We start from the raw sequence: 19,419 nt of genomic DNA on the forward strand, positions 1-19,419 counted from the left end.
GAGGCATCATACAATATTCATTTTTTAAGAATGGCTATTTTAAAACTTGTACTTTCCTTGTACTGGATCTCTAAGAGAAACTTCTCTGTTTTCTCCCATTGATTATGATGTTAGCTGTGAGGTTTTCATTTATGGTCTTTGTTGTGTTAAGGCAAGATCCTTCCATGTCTATTACCTTCTCCATCTATACCTATTTTGTGAGAGTTTTAATCATGAGTGGATGTTGAATTTTTTCAAATGTTTTTTGTGTATCTACTGAAATGTTCATGTGGTTTTTTTCTACTCATTTTGATAATAAATAGAAAATGTATGGTATATCACATTGATTGATCTGTGTATACGAAACCATACTTGCATCTCAGCAATAAATCCCACTTGGTTAGGATATATGATCTTTTTAATGGGCTGTTGAATTTTATTTGATAGTGTTTTATTGAGAATTTTTGATTCCGTGTTCACCAGGGATATTGGGCTGTAGTTTTCTTTCCTTGCAGTGTATGTCTGATTTTGGTGTCAGGGTGATACTGGCCTCATAGGATGAGTTTGGAAGTGTTCCCTTTGCTTTTATTTTTTTTGGAAGAGTTTAAGAAAAATTGAATGTTTTCAATTCAATTTCTTCTTCTTTGAACGTTTAATAGAATTACCCATGAAGCCACCTGGTTCTGGGCTTTTCCTTGGTGGGAGATTTTTGATTACTCACACAATCGCCTTATTTGTTATTGGTGTGTTCTAACTATTTCTGACTCAGTTTTGGCAGGTGGTACGTTCCTAGAAATTTTGCTATTTCTTCTAGGTTATCCAATTCGCTGGCATATAATTGTTTATAATAGTCCCTTATGATCCCCCTCATACCCCCTAAAACATCAGTTGTATCATCTTCTCTTTCATTTCTGCTTTTATTTATTGACTTTTTTTTTTTTTACTATAGTCAAGGGTTTGTCAATTTTGTTTATTTTTTTCAGAAAACAAAGTTTTGTTAAATGTTCTGTTGTCTTTTATTTTCTATTTGATTGGTTTCTCCTATAATCTTCATTATTTCCTTCCTTTGATTACCTTTGGGCTTAATTTGTTGTTCTTCTTCTAGTTCCTTGAGGTATAAAGGTAGATTGCTTATTTGATATATATTTTTTCCTTTTAAATTTAGGCTTTATAGCTATAAACTTCCTTAGCAGAATGTCTTTTGCTGCATCCTATAGGTTTTGGTATGTTGTGTTTTCATTTGTCTCAGATACTTTTAAAATTCCTTTATTTATTCTTTGACTCAATGATTGTTCAGGAGTGTGTTTAGCATTTTTGCCACTTCATTTCAACATAGTACTGGAAATCCTAGACAGAGCAATTAGGAAAGAGAAGGGCATAAAGGGCATCCAAATCAGAAAAGAAGAAAATTATCTATATTTGCAAATGACATGACTATACATTTAGTAAACCTGTTAGAACTAATAAATAGATTCAGTAAAGTTGCAGTGTACAAAATCACATACAAAAATTAATCACATTTCTATATACAAATTACAAAATATATGGAAAGGAAATTAAGAAACAATCTTATTCACAGTGGCAATAAAAACTTGAGAATTAACCAAAGAAGGTGAGAATCTTGTAAACTAAAAGTTATAAAACATTGATGAAGAAAATGAAAGAAGACACAGTTAAATGGATGGATCTGAGTTAATATTGTTAAAATGTCTGCACTACGTACGATTATCTGCATATTTAATGCAATCTCTCTCAAAATGCCAATGTCATTCTTTACAGAAGTAGACAAAACAATCCTAAAATTCACATGGAATCACAAAAAAAACCCTCAAATAGCCCAAGAAATCTTGAGCTAAAAGAACAAACCTGGAGCCATTGCACTACTTAATTTCAAAATATATTACAGAGCTACAATAATAAAAACAGTATAGCACTGTTAAAAAAAAAAAGACAGACAGGTAGATTATGGAACAGAATAGAGAACCCAGCTGAGTGTGGTATTTTAGCCACAAGGAAGGGAAAAGTTGTTTTGAACCTTAGCATTGAGATAGAAACATGAAAGCCCCTATTTTACACTCCAAATTACAGGAATCACATATAAGATCAATATTTTATCTCACATATAAAGGTGCTTATTTTAAAATAAAGGTAGAGATCTAAGATGAGAAGTGGCTATTTGATGGGAGTTTTACTTGGAAGGGGACTTTAGGCAATTGAGTTTAATCTCTGATACAGTAGAAGAAAATCTCATGGCCATAATAGCTGAGTCAGAACAGCACAAAATACTTGGTTGCTCTGTTTTGTGAATGGTAGGCCTGCTTGAATAACTTGATTGTTTTAAAAAGAAAAAGATGAGCTGAATGCATTGACTTCACTTTCACAAATATAGTCTTAGTCTATGACAAAAAATTAAATGGTAAATGATCACTGTGGTTTAAATGAAAAATTATGGTTTAACTAGTAATATTCACTCTTCAAAACTGAACACAGTGTTATTAAAGACCAAGAATGCTACTGAGAATAAATAGATTTCTAAACTTTTGAAGGTAAGAAAAATAATTATCTGACTTTTGAGAAATGATCCTTTGATGCCACTATCAGATAGAATATGACTGAATTGTTCTGTTCAGCATAGAATTTCTTATTTCATAATCGTCTAGAAAAGTATTTTTAAGCAGTAAGGAGTCCTCTCTTAGCTGATAAGTTGAAACTCATCAACAATGAAAAAATTCCCTATTTTTAAAAAGGTACTCAAATAAACAATGTTTTTTTAGATTTTACTTTTTTCCCCCTAACTTTCTTTCTTTCTTTTTTTTTGAGATGGAGTTTCGTTCTTGTTGCCCAGTTGTCTAGGCTGGAATGCAATAGTGCAGTCGTGGCTCACTGCAACCTCTGGCCCCCAGGTTCAAGTAATTCTCCTGCCTCAGCCTCCTGAGTAGCTGGGATTACAGGCATGCACCACCATGCCTGGCTAATTTTGTATTTTTAGTAGAGATGGGGTTCCCTCAATGTTGGTCAGGCTGGTCTCAAACCCCCCACCTCAGGTGATCCACCCACCTCAGCCTCCCCAAATGCTGGGATTACAGGCATGAGCCACCACACCCAGCCCCTAACTTACCTTTCAAATTCTGTTGATATTCAATGGTATGTTGTAGACCTTTTATTATATTATGAAGAGTAGCACATTCTAAAACAAAAAATAAATTTATTTTAAAATACCTTGCTTTCAATTTTGGAATTATTCTTTCAGTTGATATAATTAAAATAATATTTAAGCCAGGCATGGTGGTGTGCACCTTGTAGTCCCACCTACTCAAGAGGCTGAGGCAGCAAGATCACATAAACCCAAGAGTTCAAGGGTGCAGGGGCTATGCTTATGCCATTGTACTCCATCCTGGCTGACAGAGCAAGACCCTGTCTCTAATAATAATAATAATAATAATAATAATAATAATAATATTTCATTGGAAATTACAAGATAGTAATAAAGCAAACAAGGACCTTAAAGGAAATTATATAAGGGAAAAATATAACTTTTATTTTTGTGAGACAGACTCTTGCTCTGTCACTCAGGCGGGAGTGCAGTGGTGCGATCATGGCTCACTGCAACCTCTGCCTACTGGGTTCAAGTGATTCTCCTGCCTCAGCTTCTTGAGCAGCTGGGATTACAGGCACATGCCACCATGTCTGGCTAATTTTTGCATTTTTGTAGAGATGGGGTCTCACCATGTTGGCCAGGCTGGTCTTGAACTCCTGACCTCAGTCCATCTGCCTTGACTTCCCAAAGTACTGGGACTAAAGGTGTGAGCCTTTACTTTTAACTCACTCATTAAGGCAAATGAATTTCAAAACTTAGTAATGACTTTCCTAAGGCACAGAATAGTACTGATCCTACCATGTGCCTAAGCAATCTCTGCCCTAGTAGTAAGGCACATCTGCACATGTCTGGGGAACTATAAGAAGTATGTTAATGTAAATGTTCCATGAAAGAACATCCTAAGGAAAGGGAGTTAAATTGTATTGTTTTGGTATAAGACAATATGTGGTACAATTGCATGGGATAGGACAACACTTTTCTTCCTGTCTTCCAATGTGTCCTCTTAGTACGTATGCCTGTGTCTTAGAGCAAGAGATTAGCAATAAAAGAAGTAAAAACTCAGTGAGTAGTGTTCCAAGGCTTTGGCAACTTTGCTGCCAATGGCTTCTGACATAATAGGAGTTAGAATTTTCATTGCAAATATTAGAGCCTTGACATGCACATCCAAGCCTTGACTGTACTATTGGTTACCACCAGCAACAGCCAAGAAGGATAGCAATAGTAGTGGTAACTTCTATTACTTTAGAAGTCCATTTAGCTATTAGGGCTACAACAGCAGAGACTATTTTTCATTTTGCTTACCATTGCTTCCTAGTATTTAGAACACTTGTGGTCCAAAGTAGGCAATCCACAAATATTTATTCAGTGATTATTGGGTGGATAGGTAATACCACAGTAAGCTGAAGCAGAAAAGGGGAAGTGGAGAGTCTCTGGTATGAAATAACATATTTTGTCAATGGAATGAAAGAACCAATATTATGAAGGAAGAATTCAAAACTTTTCACTTTTTAATTAGAGATTCTGCACTTAGTCTCATGTGCTTTTTCAACTATGCTGATAGAAATGAAAGTATTTTGCAGAAGTTGAAACTTTTATGATGATATAAGGTTCGGCTTTGTGGCTCTTCACTCCTCCCTGTTCTCCCTATCATCCCCATCACCCATTCAAAGTTCCCATCATCCTCCATTTTATCAATCTTGCTATTTGATAAATTTGATAAATTTAATATCAAATTTATCAAATTTGATATTAAGAGAATGATGGTTAAATTACATTTGACAGAAATTAGCTGAGAATTTGCTTCATGAGTCTCACTGTGCTAGCTGCTACAATTAAAAACTTAAAGAGGCATAGATAGTCTCTGCTATCACTTGTCTTTGTGCCTTTTAGAGTAATGAATCCAGTGAATCATAGAATATAGTAGCTGAATTACTTTAGTAATCTGTATATTGAAAACAGAACCCTGCAACTGAATGTTTCAAAAATGCATATTTTCAAAACTTGAACACAAGGTGGCTCTCTCACCACATTTTTCTACAATGGAACCCAGATAAGAAATTCTTCGCAAGAATACCATTCACTAATTTTGAATAATGGCATTTAATTCTCTTTGCAAACTTTAATCCACATTATTTTTTTTTGTTGGACTTTACTATATAATTTGAAAATAGTGGCCTATTAAATTCTTCCTAAAAACCAGAAGTCCAAATGTTAAGCTATTTCTTATACTATATAATTTAGTAAATCAATAATCATTCTGAGCTCATATATATATAGGCTCTAAGATTAACCAAATATGAATACTAATATGTATTTCATATAATAGAGATATTAAATGCAATTATACATGTAAAGAGTTTTATGCAGTGCTTTGTTCTCAATATTAATGTTATTACTATCTTTAATCGGCAAAGAAATTCTTTATCTGGCTGGCATCAGATGTAGAAAACAAAATGTCCATATATCATTCTTTGTTGTTGAATAAATACAATTACGTGTAGTTTGCCCTTCCTTCCTAAGTGAATTATTACACATTTGGCTCCATAAGTTGTCATTTTCATTTGTTCTTTTATTTTTGATAAGTACTATCTAGTAGAAAGGACATTAGATTTAGAACAAGTAAAATTGTATTTCTTAAAAATAATTTTTGTGGTTACATAGTAGGTGTATATATTTATGGGGTACATGAGATGTTTTGATAAAGGCATACAATGTGAAATAAGCACATAATGGAGAATGGAGTATCTATCTCCTAAGCATTTATCCATTGAGTTATAAACAATTTAATTACATTCTTTAAGTTACTTTAAAATGTACAATTAAGTTATTATTGACAATAGTCACTTTATTGTTCTAACAAACAGTAGGTCTTATTCATTCTTTCTACTTTTTTTGTACTCATTAGCCATCCCCACCTCCCTTCCAGCCCCACTACTACTCTTCCCAGCCTCTGGTAACCATCCTTCTACTCTTTATATCCATGAATTTAAATATTTTGACTTTTAGATCCCATAAATGAGAACACGTGATGTTTGTCTTTCTGTGCCTGGCTTATTTCACTTAACAAAATGATCTTCCGTTCCATATGTTTTTGCAAATGGCAGGATTTCATTCCTTTTTTTTTTTTTTTTTTTTTTTGAGACGGAGTTTCACTCTTGTTACCCAGGCTGGAGTGCAATGGCGCGATCTCGGCTCACTGCAACCTCCGCCTCCTGGGTTCAGGCAGTTCTCCTGCCTCAGCCTCCTGAGTAGCTGAGATTACAGGCACACGCCACCATGCCCAGCTAATTTTTTTGTATTTTTAGTAGAGACGGGGTTTCACCTTGTTGACCAGTATGGTCTCAATCTCTCGACCTCGTGATCCACCCGCCTCGGCCTCCCAAAGTGCTGGGATTACAGGCTTGAGCCACCGCGCCCGGCTCATTCCTTTTTATGGCTGAATAATACTCCATTGTGTATGAGTATCTTATTTTCTTTATTCATTCATCTGTTGATGGACACTTAGGTTCCTTCAAATCTTAGTTATTATAATCAGTGCTGCAACAAAGAATGTAGATATCTCTTAGATATACTGAATTCCTTTCTTTTGTGTATATACCCAGCAGTGGGATTGCTGGGTCCTATGGTAGCTCTATTTTTAGTTTTTCAAAGAGCCTCCAGACTGTTCTTCATAGTGACTATACTAATTTACCTTCCCACCAACAGTGCACAAGGGTTCCCTTTTCTCCACATCCTCACCAGCATTTGTTATTGCCTGTCTTTTGGATATAAGCCATTGTAACTCAGGTGAGATGAGATTTCATTGTAGTTTTGATTTCATTTCTCTGATGATCAGTGATGTTGAGCACCTTTTCATAGCCTGTTTACCATTTGTATGTCTTCTTCTAAGAAATGTCTATTCAAATCTTTTGCCCATTTTTGGATTGGATTATTTGATTTTTTTTTTTCCTGTAGGGGTATTTAGGGTCCTTATATATTCTGGTTATTAATCCCTTGTCAGGAGGTAGTTTGCAAATATTTTTTCTCATTCTATGGGTTGTCTCTTCACTTTGTTGATTGTATCCTATGCTGTGCAGAAGCTTTTAAACTTTATATGATCCCATTTGTCTATGTTTGCTTTGTTTGCCTGTGCTTATGAGGTATTGCTCAAGAAATCTTCGCCCTGAGCAATGTCCTGGAGATTTTCGCTGATGTCTTCTAATAGTTTCATAGTTTGGAGTCTTAGATTTAAGATTTTAATTCATTTTGATTTTGTTTTTGTGTATGGTGAGAGACAGGAGTCTAGTTTCATTCTTCTGCATAAGAATATCTGGTTTTCCCAACACCATTTATTGAAGAGATTGTCTTTTCCTCAGTGTATGTTCTTGGCACCTTTGTCAAAAATGAGTTCACTATGGATGTGAGGATTTGTTCATGGGTTCTCTATTCTACTACATTGGTCTATGTGTCTGTTTTTATGCCAGTAATATACTGTTTTGCTTACTGTAGCTCTGTAGTATATTTTGAAGCCAGGTAATATGATTTCTTTCTTTTTTTTTTTTCAGTTTTTTTCCATTTTGTTTAGGACAGATTTGGCCATCTGGGTCTTTTGTAGTTCAATATAAATTTCAGATTGCTTTTTATGTTTCTGTGAAGAATGTCTTTAGTATTTTGATAGGGATTGCATTGAATCTGCAAATTACTTTGAGTAGTATGGACATTTTTAATAATATTGATTCTTCTAGTCCAAGAACATGGAATATTTTTCCATTTTTTGGTATCCTCTTTAATTTCTTTCATTAGTGTTTTGTAGTTTTCATTATAAAAATTTTTCACTCCTTTGGTTAATTCCTAGGTATTTAATTTTATTTGTAGCTATTGTAAATGGGATTATTTTTCAAATTTCTATTTTAGGTTGTTCACTGTTGGCATACAGAAATGCTACAGAGTTTTGTATGTTTATTTTGTATCCTGCAGCTCTACTGAAGCTGTTTATCTATTCTAATAGTTTTCTTGTAGTTTCTAGGTTTTTCCAAATATAAGTTTATATCATCTGCAAACAAGAATAATTTGACTTTTCTTTTCCATTTTGGTTGCCCTTTATGTCTTTCTCTTGTCTGACTGCTTTAGCGAGGGCTTCCAGTACTATGCTGAATAACAGTGGTGACAGTGGGCATTCTTGTCATGTTCCAGATCTCAGAGGAAAGGTTTTCAGTTTTTCCCCATTCAATATGGTACTAGCTTTGGGTCTGTCATATATTGCTTTTATTATGTTGAGTTATGTTTCTTCTATCTTAGTTTTTTGAGAGTTTTTATTATGAAGGAATGTTGAATTTTATCAATCCTTTTTCAGCATCAATTGAAATGGTCATATAATTTTTAGCCTTCATTCTGTTGATATGATGTAACAACACATTGATTGATTGGCATATGTTGAATCATCCTTGCATCCCAGGGATAAATCTCACTTAGTCATGATAAAAGATCTTTCTAATGTATTGTTGAATTTGGTTTGCTGCACTTTGAGGATTTTTGCATCAGTATTCATCAGAGATATTAGCCTGTGTTTTTTTTTTTAATGTGTCTGATTTTGGTATCAGAGTAATACTGGCCTTCTAGAATGAGTGTGGAACTGTTTTCTCCTCCTCTATCTTTTGGAACAGTTTGAGTAGGATTGGTATTATTTCTTCTCTATGTTTGAATTCAGTAGTGAAGCCATCGGGTCCCAGGCTTTTCTTTACTGGAAGACTTTATTATGGCTCATTACTTGTTATTGGTCTGTTTAGGTTTTGGATTTCTTCCTGATTCAGTCTTGGTTCGTTGTATGTATTTAGGAATTTACCCATTTCTTCTTGATTTTCCAGTTTACTTGCATATAGATATTCATAGTAGGCACTAATGATGTTTTGAATTTCTGCAGTATCAGCTGTAATGTCTCCTTTTTCATTTTAGATTTTATTTATTTGGATCTTCTCTCCTTTTTTCTTATTCTGGCTAAAGATTTGTCAATTTTGTTTAACCTTTCAAAAAGCCAACTTTTGATTCATTGACTTTTTGTATTTTTTTTTTTTTCATTTCAGTTTCATTTATTTCTGCTCTGATCTTCATTGTTTGTTCTAGGTTTGGTTTGCTCTTAATTTTCTTTTCTTTTCTTTCTTTCTTTTTTTTTTTTTTGAGATGGAGCCTCATTATGTTGCCAGGCTGGAGTGCAGTGGCACTATCTTGCCTCCCGGGTTCAAACGATTCTCCTGCCTCAGCCTCCCGAGTAGCTGGAACTACAGGCATGCACCACCATGCCCAGATAATTTTTGTAGTTTTAGTAGAGATGGGGTTTCACCATGTTGGCCAGGATAGTCTCAATATCATGACTTTGTGATCTGCTGCCTCAGCCTCCCAAAGTGTTGGGATTACAGGCATGAGCTACTGTGCCCAGACAATTTTCTAGTTCTTTAAGAGGCATAATTAGATTATTTATTTGAAGGGTTTCCTCTTTTGTGATTTAGGGACTTACACCTATAAACTTCCCGCTTAGCATTGCTTTTGCTGTATTCCATAGATTTTGGTATGTTTGGTAATGGTTTTCCATTATCATTTGTTTGAATAAATTTTTTGATTTCCTTTTTAATTTCTTCATTGACATACTGGTCATTCAGAAGTCTATTGCTTAATTTCCATGTATTTGTATAGTTTCCAAAATTTCTCTTATTAATTTCTAGTTTTATTCTACTGTAGTAAGAGAAGATACCTGATATTATTTATATTTTTAAAAAATGGTTTGACTTGTTTTGGGGCCTAACATATGGTCTATCCTTGAAAATAACCCATGTGTTGAGGAAGAGAATATGTATTCTGTAGCTCTTGAATGAAATGTTCTGTAAATATCTATTACAGGCATCCCCAAACTATGGCCTGCGGGCCTCATGCAGCCCCCTGAGGCCATTTATCCAGCCCCCCCGCTGCACTTCAGGAAGGGGCACCTCTTTCATTGGTGGTCAGTGAGAGGAGCACAGTATGTGGCGGCCCTCCAACAGTCTGAGGGACAGTGAACTGGCCCCCTGGGTAGAAAGTTTGGGGACGCCTGATCTATTAGATTCATTTGGTCTATAGTGCAGATTTAGTCTGATATTTCTTTGCTTATTTTCTGTCTGGAAGATCTGTCCAATCCTGCAAATAGGATGTTGAAGCCTCTAGCTATTATTGCATTAGGGCCTATGTCTCTCTTTAGCTCTAATAGTATTTCTTTTATACATCTATCTGGGTGCTCCAGTGTTGGACACATATATATTTCAAACTGTTATATCCTCTTGCTGAATTGACCCTTTTATCATTATGTAATGACCTTCTTTGTATCTTCTTAAAGTTTTTGTCTTCAATTCTATTTTGTCTAATACAAGTATAGCAACTCTTGTTCTTTTTTGCTTTCCATTGGCATGAGATACTTTTTTATATCCCTTTATTTTCAGTCTATGTGTGTCATTATAGGTAGAGTGTATATCTTGTAGGCAGCAGATCAATTGGTCTTGTTTTTTAATTCATTCAGCCAGTCTATATCTTTTGATTGGAGAGTTAAGTCCATTTACATTCAATGCTCTTATTGATAAGTAAAGACTTACTTCTGCCTTTTTATAATTTTCAGGTTATTTTACTGTCTTCCTTTATTTTTTCTTCCTTTCTTTGTCTGGTTAAGGTGATTTTCTCTGTTAATATGATTTAGTTTCTTGCTTTTTATTTTGTGTGCATCCAATGTTTTTTTTTTTTGGTTTCAGGTTACTGTGAGACTTGCAAATACTCCTCATAATCCATTATTTTAACCTGATAACAACTTAACACTATTTGCATAGACAAACAAGCAAAAAGAAAACTAATAAAAACTTTAAGGCTTAACTTTATCCTGCTTTCTAAACTTTTTCTTATTTATATTTATATTAATTGAACTGATCGTGTCTTGAAAAGATGTAATTATTATTTTTTATTGGTTCATCATTTGGTCTTTTTACTAAGGATAAAAGTAGTTTACACACCACAGTTAGTGTTATAATGGTGTGTGTTTTTCTGTGTGCATAGCATTACCAATGAGTTTTATACCTTCAGGTAATCATTTATTGCTCATTAATGTCCTTACCTTTCTATTCCCTTTAGCATTTCTTATAGGACAGCTCTGGTTGATGAAATCCCTCAGCCTTTATTGTCTGTTAAAGTCTTTATTTCTCCTTCATGCACGAAGGATATTTTTACCAGATATGCTGTTTTAGGGTAAAAGTTTTTTCCTTCAGCACTTTAAATATGTAATGCCTCTCTCTGCTGGCCTATAAGGCTTCATTGAAAAGTCTGCTGCCAGACTTACTGGAGCTTCATTGTATGCTATTTCTTTTCTCTTGCTGCTTCTAGGATCCTGTCTTTAACCTTGACCTCTGGCAGTTTGATTATTAAATGCCTTGAGGTATTCTTCTCTGGGTTAAATCTGCTTGGTGTCTATAATCTTCTTGTACTTAAATATTGCTATCTTTCTCTAGGTTTGGAAAGTTATTTGTTATTATTCCTTTGAATAAACCCTCTACCCCTATCTCTTTATCTCTGTTTTAGGGCTCTGTGGTAACACTAGGTACACACTGTGTAACACTGCTTCTCACAGACTCCTCATAGAAGTACTGCCTTTTGACATTATTTTCTAGATCTTGTAGGTGTGCTTCATTATTTTTATTCTTTTTTATTTTGTTTCCTCTGTCATCTTCAAAAAGCCTGTCTTCAAGCCAATTCTTTCTTCTGCATGATCGATTCTGCTATTAAAGAATTCTGATGCATTTTTTTGTATGTCAATTGCATTTTTTCAGCTCCAGAATTTCTGCTTTATTCTTTTTAATTATTTCAATCTCTTTGTTATATTTATCTGATACAGTTCTATATTTCTTCTTGTGTTATATTGAATTTCTTCGAGTTTCTTCAACACAGCTATTTTGAGTTCTCTGTCTCAAAGGTCACATATCTCTGTTTCTCCAGGATTGGTCCCTGATACCTTAATTAGTTTATTTGATGAGGTCGTTTCTCCTGGATGGTGTTGATGTTAGTAGACTTTCTTCAACACCTGGGCATAGAAGAGTAGGTATTTATTGTAGTCTTCACTGTCTGGGCTTATTTGTAGCTGCTTCTCTTAGAAAGGCTTTCTGGATAGTTGAAAGGACTTGGATGTTGTGATCTAAGTTGTGTCCACTTTAGGAGGTACCCCAAGCCCAGTAACACTGTGGTTCTTACACATTCTTAGAAGTACTGCCTTAATAGTCTTTGGTAGATTTGCGAGAATTCTCTAGGTTACCAGGCAGAGACTCTTGTTTTCTTCCCTTACTTTCTTCCAAACAGTCTCTCTCTTTGCTTTGTCTTTGTATCTCTCTCTCTCTCCCCCTCTCTCTCTGTTCCAAGCCACCTAAAGCTGAGGGTGGAGTGACACAAGCATGCCTGTGGTTACCACCACTATGAATGCACTGCATCAGACCTGAAGCAAGCACAGTGCTGGGTCTCACCCAAGGACTACTGCAACCACTCCCTGGCCACTGTCTATGTTTGCTCAAGGCTCTGGGACTCTACAATCAACAGGCTTCAAAGCCAGACTGGGCTGTGTTCTTCCCTTCAGGGTAATGAGATCCAATAAATCCTGGGTAGGTCCACCTTCCAGGAGTCAGGGGCTAGAGTCAAAAAATCTTGGAAATCTACCCAGTGTTCTATTTTATTGCAGCTGAGCTGGCATTCAAACCACATGATGCAGTCCCTCCATTTTCTAAAGGCAGAGGAGCCTTGCCCCATAGCCACTGTCACCCCAGTTCACAAGGAATACTGCCAGACTACCACCAATGTTCCCTTAAGACCCAAGAACTCTTAAGTCAGCTTGTCATGACTGCTGTGCCCCTCACCTCTAACACTCACCCTTCAGGGCAGTGGGCTCTCTGCTGGCTCAGGGCAGGATCAGAAATGCTATCTAAGAGTTAAGTCCCGAATCAGGAACTCCAGAAACCCACTTGGTGTTCTACCACCCTGTGGCTTGCTAATACCTAAGATGCAAGACAAAGTCCCCTTTACTTCTCTTCTTTTCTTAAGCAGAAGGAGTTTTGTCCTACAGCCACCACAGCTGGTCATGTGCTGAGTCTCACCCGAAGCCAGCAAGTCTCAGAGGCTCACCCAAGGCCCTTGATGCAGTACCTGGGTATCACTGCTGGTTATTCAGGGCCTAAAGGCTCTTCAGTTAGCAGGTGATGAATGCTGCTAGCAGTGAGTCCTTTCCTTCAAGGCCACTGCCTTCTGACCCAGCATATGTCTAGAAATGTCTGGGTGCTAGGGCCTGGAACAGAGGCCTCATGACTCTAACCAGTGCCCTGTCTTGCTGTGGCTTAGCTGGTATCCAAAATGCAAGACAACATCCTCCCCTATCTTCCGTCTCTTCTCCTCATGTGGAAAGAAGGGGTCTCTTTTGGAGTCTCAAGCTGTATGGCCTGAGATTAGGGGAGGGGTGATGCCAGCATTCCCTTAGCTGTCCCAGCTGGTGTCTCAGTATGGTCTCATACCTATCCCCAGTACCCCAGACCACTATCTCTGGGCGTAGTTCAGCACAAGTCTTGCCTAAGAGTTGCCATTCTTATGGTCTAGACTACCTTTTAAGTTTACCTGGAGACACAGAGTGCTGTAGCCCTCAGAGGCAAGGTTTGCAGGCACTCATGTTCAGATTGCTGGGATCCATAATTCCCCTCTGGCTAGGGCTGGTTTAAATGCTCCCTCCTTGGATGGGTGTCAGCTGAGTTTGATCTGGTTTTCATTTCTGCTCTAACAGGACAACACTCAGTTCAGTACCTCAAAATTGCTGTGTTCTCCCTCCCCCAGCACCCAGAGATGCTTTCTGCACCACACCACAGCTGTGGGTGGTATGGGAGGGGTGACATCAGTGACTCAAGACCATTTTTTTTTATCTCCTCAGTGCCTCTTTCAGTGATATGAAATTAAAACCAGGTACTATGAGTGGTCACCTGATTTTTAGTTCTTATTAAGGTGAGTTTTCTGTGTTGATAGTTGTTAACTTGGTGTCCTTGCTGGTGGTGGGTGGGGGCATAATCAATGAAGCTTTCAATTCTGCCACCTTGCCCTGCCCTCTCCAAAATTGTATTTTTTTTCTTTTTTTGAAAACAGAGAAAGAAAGAAAGAAAGAAAAATAATAACAATAATAAAAAGAATGAAGGAGAGGAAGAGAGGAAGAGGAAGAGGGAGAGAGAATGGGGGTGTTCCTTTATTGCCCGGGTTAGAATGCAGTCTAAAAATGGGTATTCTTATAACTGTGCTTAATAATGAAGACATGAAAAAAATGAGGGAAGAAAATAACAAACAAGCAGCCAACCCATATTTCATTTAAACCTGTAAGTAGGTGTGATGTGGTACTGATAAGAGTGTGTATTTTGTGTATTTAAAGTGGAGAGTTCTATAAATGTTAATTAAGCTTACTTGTTCCGGATCTGAGTTCAAGTCCTGGATGTTGTTGTTAATTTTCTGTCTCATTGATCTGTCTAATACTGATGTTGAAGTCTTCCACTATTACTGGGAAACTTAATAATAATATATGTGAGTTTAATACTGCCATTTAATGTTAGCTGACTGTTTTGCCCATTAGTTGATGTAAATTCTTCATTATGTTGATGCTCTTTACTTTTTGGTATTTTTTAGAAAGGCCGATACTGGTTGTTCCTTTCCATGTGTAGTGCTTCTTTCAGAAGCTCTTGTAAGGTAGGCCTGGTGGTGATGAAATCTGAGTGCTTGCTTGTTCACAAAAGATTTTATTTTTCCTTCACTTATGAAGCTTAGTTTGGCTGGATGTGAAATTCTGGGTTGAAAGTTCTTTTCTTTAAGGATGTTGAATATTGGCCCCTACTCTCTTCTGGCTTGTAGCGTTTCTGCTGAGAGATCTGCTGTGAGTCTGATAGGCTTCCCTTTGTGGATAACCTGACCTTTCCCTCTGGCTGCCCTTAATATTTTCTCCTTCATTTCAACCCTGGTGAATCTGATGATTATGTGCCTTGAGGTTGGTTTTCTTGAGGAATATCTCTGTGGTGTTCTCTGTATTACCTGGAGTTGAATATTGTCCTGCCTTGCTAGGTTGGGAAAGTTTTCCCGGATAATATTCTGAAGCATATTTTCCAGCTTGGATTCATTCTCTTCGTCACATTCAGGTACACCTATCAAACATAGATTAGGTCTTTTCACATAGTCTCCTATTTCTTGGAGACTTTGCTCGTTCCTTTTTATCCTTTTTTCTCTAATCTTGTCTTCTCATTTTATTTCATTAAGTTGGTCTTCAACCTCTGATATCCTCTCTTCTGCTTGATCAATTCGGCTGTTAAAACTTGTACATACTTTGCGAAGTTCTTGTGTTGTGTTTTCCATTAATTCACTTATATTCCTCTCTAAATTGTGTGTTCTTGTTAACATTTCGTCAAATCTTTTTTCAAAGTTCTTAGTTTCTTTGCATTGGGTTAGAACAGTTCTTTTAACTCACATAAGTTTCTTATTATCCACCTTTTGAAGCCTGCTTCTGTTAATGGAACACACTTGTTCTCCATCAGGTCTTGTTCCCTTGCTGATGAGGAACTGTGATCCCCTGAAGAGGAAGAGGCGTTCTGATTTTGGGTATTCTCAGCCTTTTTAGGCCATTTTCTTCCCTTCATTGTAAATTTATCCATCTGTGGTCTTTATAATTACCATCTTTATAATTAGGTTTCTGAGTGGACATCCAACTTGTAGATTCCCAGCACTGGAATCTGAATTCAAAATTGTATTTTTTGAATTTTTTTTTTTCAAATAACACACATGATACAGAAGCATAGTGAAAAGGAGATAGCTCTCTATTCTCTGTCCCCAAAGTAACCAATTTCTCTCTTCCCAAGGCAGGCACTCTTACCAGGACACTGTATATTCCCAGAGACATACAGATATTAGGAGAGTGGAAGTTTTGTGTATGTAGATATAATTTTACAAAGACAATAGCATACTATTTTGCACTTTGCTGTTTTTATTCACCCTATCTTGTAGATTATTCTATGTCATACAAAACTACTTCATTCTTTTCATCAGCTGCACAGTATTTCATTAAATAAATAGATCATAATTTGTTTAACAAGATCTCCACTGGTGGACAGTTTATATTGTTTTTTTTCCTCTTATAAAAAATGTTGTGACAAAGATATTCACTATTTTACATATGTAAAAGTTTATCTTTAGGAAAGATTCTAGAAGTGAAATGGTTAGGTCAAAGGGAATGTAAATTTTCAGTTTTGATAGATGTTGTTAATCTATTTTTCACAGAGATTTTACCCCCTAACTAGCAATACATAAGAATGACTGTTTCTATATATCCTTGCCAATAAAATATTAAATTTTTGATTATTTACAACCTGATGTAAAAATGGTATTTCATACTGAATTTTTAAATTATGAGAGAGCTCAGACATCTTTTTATATGTTTATGAATCATTTGATTTTAATTTTCTGTGACCTACTATACTATGTCTTTCACGTATTTTTATATTGTTATTGGTCTTTTTTTCATTAACTCGTCTATGGTATGCATTGCAAACATTTTGCTATTTTATTTAGTTGGTTTACGTCTTTTTTTTTGCTACACAGTTTTTCTATCATTAAAAGCCATATATCAAGGAAATAAGAGAGGACACAAACAGATGGAAAAACATTCCATGCTCATGGTTAAGAAGAATTAATATTGTGAAAATGGCCATACTGCCCAAAGTAATTTATAGATTCAGTGCTATCCCCATCAAGCTACCATTGACCTTCTTCACAGAACTGGAAAAAAACCACTTTAAACTTCATATGGAACCAAAAGAGAGCCTGTATAGCCGTGATAATCCTAAGCAAAAAGAACAAAGCTGGAGGCATCATGCTACCTGACTGCAAACTATATTACAAGGCTACAGTAATCAAAACAGCATGGTACTGGTACCAAAACGGAGATATAGACCAATGGAACAGAACAGAGGCCTGGGAAGAAACATCACACATTTACAACCAACTGATCTTTGACAATCTGACAAAAACAAACAATGAGGAAAGGATTCCCTGTTTAATAAACAGTATTGGGAAAACTGGCTAGCCATATGCAGAAAGCTGAAACTGGACCCCTTCCTTACATCCTACACTAAAATTAACTCCAGATAGATTAAAGATTTAAATATAAAACCTAATGTCATAAAAATCCTAGAAGAAAACCTAGGCAAAACCATTCAGGACATAGGCATAGGCAAGGACTTCATGACTAAAACACCAAAAGCATTGGCGACAAAAGCCAAAATAGACAAATGGAACTTAATTAAACTTAACAGTTTCTGCACAGCAAAAGAAACAATAATTAGAGTGAACTGGCAACCAACAGAATGGGAAAAAATTTTTGCAATCTACACATCTGACAAAAGCCTAATATCCAGAATCTACAAAGAACTAAAGCAGATCTATAAGAACAAAAACAAACAAACCCATTCAAAAGTGGGCAAAGGATATGAACAGACACTTTTCAAAATAAGCCATTTACAAGGCCAACAAACATGTGAAAAAATGTTCATCATCACTGGCCATCAGAGAAATGCAAATCAAAACCACATCTAGATACCACATCACACCAGTTAGAATAGCGATCATTAAAAAATCTGGAGACAACAGATGCTGGAGAGGATGTGGAGAAAAAGGAATGCTTTTACACTGTTGGTAGGAGTGTAAATTAGTTCAACGATTGTGGAAGACAGTGTGGCAATTCCTCAAGGATCTAGAAAGAGAAATTCCATTTGATCCAGCAATACCATTATTGTGTATATACCAAAAGGATTATAAATCGTTCTATAGACACATGCACATGTATGTTTACTGTGGCACTGTTTACAATAGCAAAGACCTGGAACCAACCCAAATGCCCATCAATGATAGACTGGACAAAGAAAATGTGGCACATATACACCATGGAATACTATGCAGCCATAACAAACAATGAGTTTGTGTCCTTTGTAGGGACATGGATGAATCTGGAAACCATAATTCTCAGCAAACTGACACAAGAACAGAAAACCAAATACCACATGTTCTCACTCATAGGCGGGTATTGAACGATGAGAACACATAAGCACAGGGAGGGGAATATCATCACACACTGGGGTCTGTTGGGGTGGGCTAAGGGAGGGATAGCGGTGGGGGGTAGTGGGGAGGTTAGGGAGGAATAACATGGGAAGAAATGCCAGATATAGGTGATGGGGTGATGGAGGCAGCAAACCACCTTGCCATGTATGTACCTATGCAATAATCCTGCATAATCTGCCCAGGTACCCAGAACCTAAAGTACAATTAAGAAAAGAAAGAAAACCCCTGTTACACTAAAAAAAAATAAATAAATAATAACAATAATAAAAAGTGAAATATACTTAAGAGAATGAAAAGAAAAGCCACAGACTGGGAGTAACTCTTTGTAAAACATATTAGATAATGGACTGATATCCAAAAACAAGAACTCAAAAGTCAACCTTAAGAATACAAACAGCCCAATCAAAAAATGGGCAAAATATCTGAATCAACATTTTACCAAAGAACATATGCAGCTGGCAAATGAGCATATTACAAGATGTTCAACATCATTTGTCATTAGGGAATTGCAAATTAAAACAGTAAGATACTATAACACACCAATTAGAATGACCAAAATCCAAGACATTGACAACACCAAATGCTGTCCAGGATGTGGAGCAAGAAGACCTCTCATCCACTGCTAGTGGCAATACAAAATGATACAGCCACTTTGGAAGATAGTTTGACATTTTCTTACAAAGCTAAGCATACTCTTTACATACGATCCAACAATTGTGCTCCTTGAATTTTTACCCAACTAATTTGAAACTTATGTCCACCTAAAAACCTGTACATGGATGTTCATAGCAGCTTTACTCATGACTGCCAAAATTCAGATACAAACAAGATGTTCCTTAATAAGTGAATGGATAAGCAAAGTATGCTATATTCATCATGCAACAATACAATTTTTAAAATTGTGATAGTAAGCTATAAAAAGACACGGAGGAAACTTAAATGTATATTGCTAAGGGAACACTCAATCTGAAAAGACTGCATATTGTATGATTCCAACTATATGGCATTCTAGAAAAGGCAAAACTATAGAGACAGTAAAAAGACAAGTGGATGATAGGGGCTCAGGGGGAGAAAAGGAGAGAGGGGTGAATAAGGGAGCACTGGGGATTTTCTAGAGCAGTGAAACCATTATTTGGTATGATATTTTAATGGTGAATACGTTTCATTATACATTTGTCAAAACTCATAGAATATACAAC

General features: G+C 36.2%; 1 protein-coding gene across 3 annotated transcripts in view; it reads right to left on the reverse strand.

Moving 5' to 3' along the window:
- Positions 1–19,419, reverse strand: part of CCDC152 (coiled-coil domain containing 152) — a 58,332-nt gene that overhangs the window by 30,091 nt on the left and 8,822 nt on the right. For 2 of the 3 annotated variants that reach the window (XM_074386219.1, XM_074386205.1), the window contains exon 4: positions 3,098–3,166. The exons of the other annotated variant lie outside the window; for it this stretch is intronic. In XM_074386219.1, coding sequence (XP_074242320.1) covers positions 3,098–3,166 — 69 coding nt within the window. The remainder of the gene's footprint in view (positions 1–3,097; positions 3,167–19,419) is intronic. 3 annotated transcript variants of the gene reach the window in all.

Source organism: Saimiri boliviensis, chromosome 1 (genome assembly GCF_048565385.1).
Source record: "Saimiri boliviensis isolate mSaiBol1 chromosome 1, mSaiBol1.pri, whole genome shotgun sequence".
Taxonomy (NCBI): Eukaryota; Metazoa; Chordata; class Mammalia; order Primates; family Cebidae; genus Saimiri; species Saimiri boliviensis.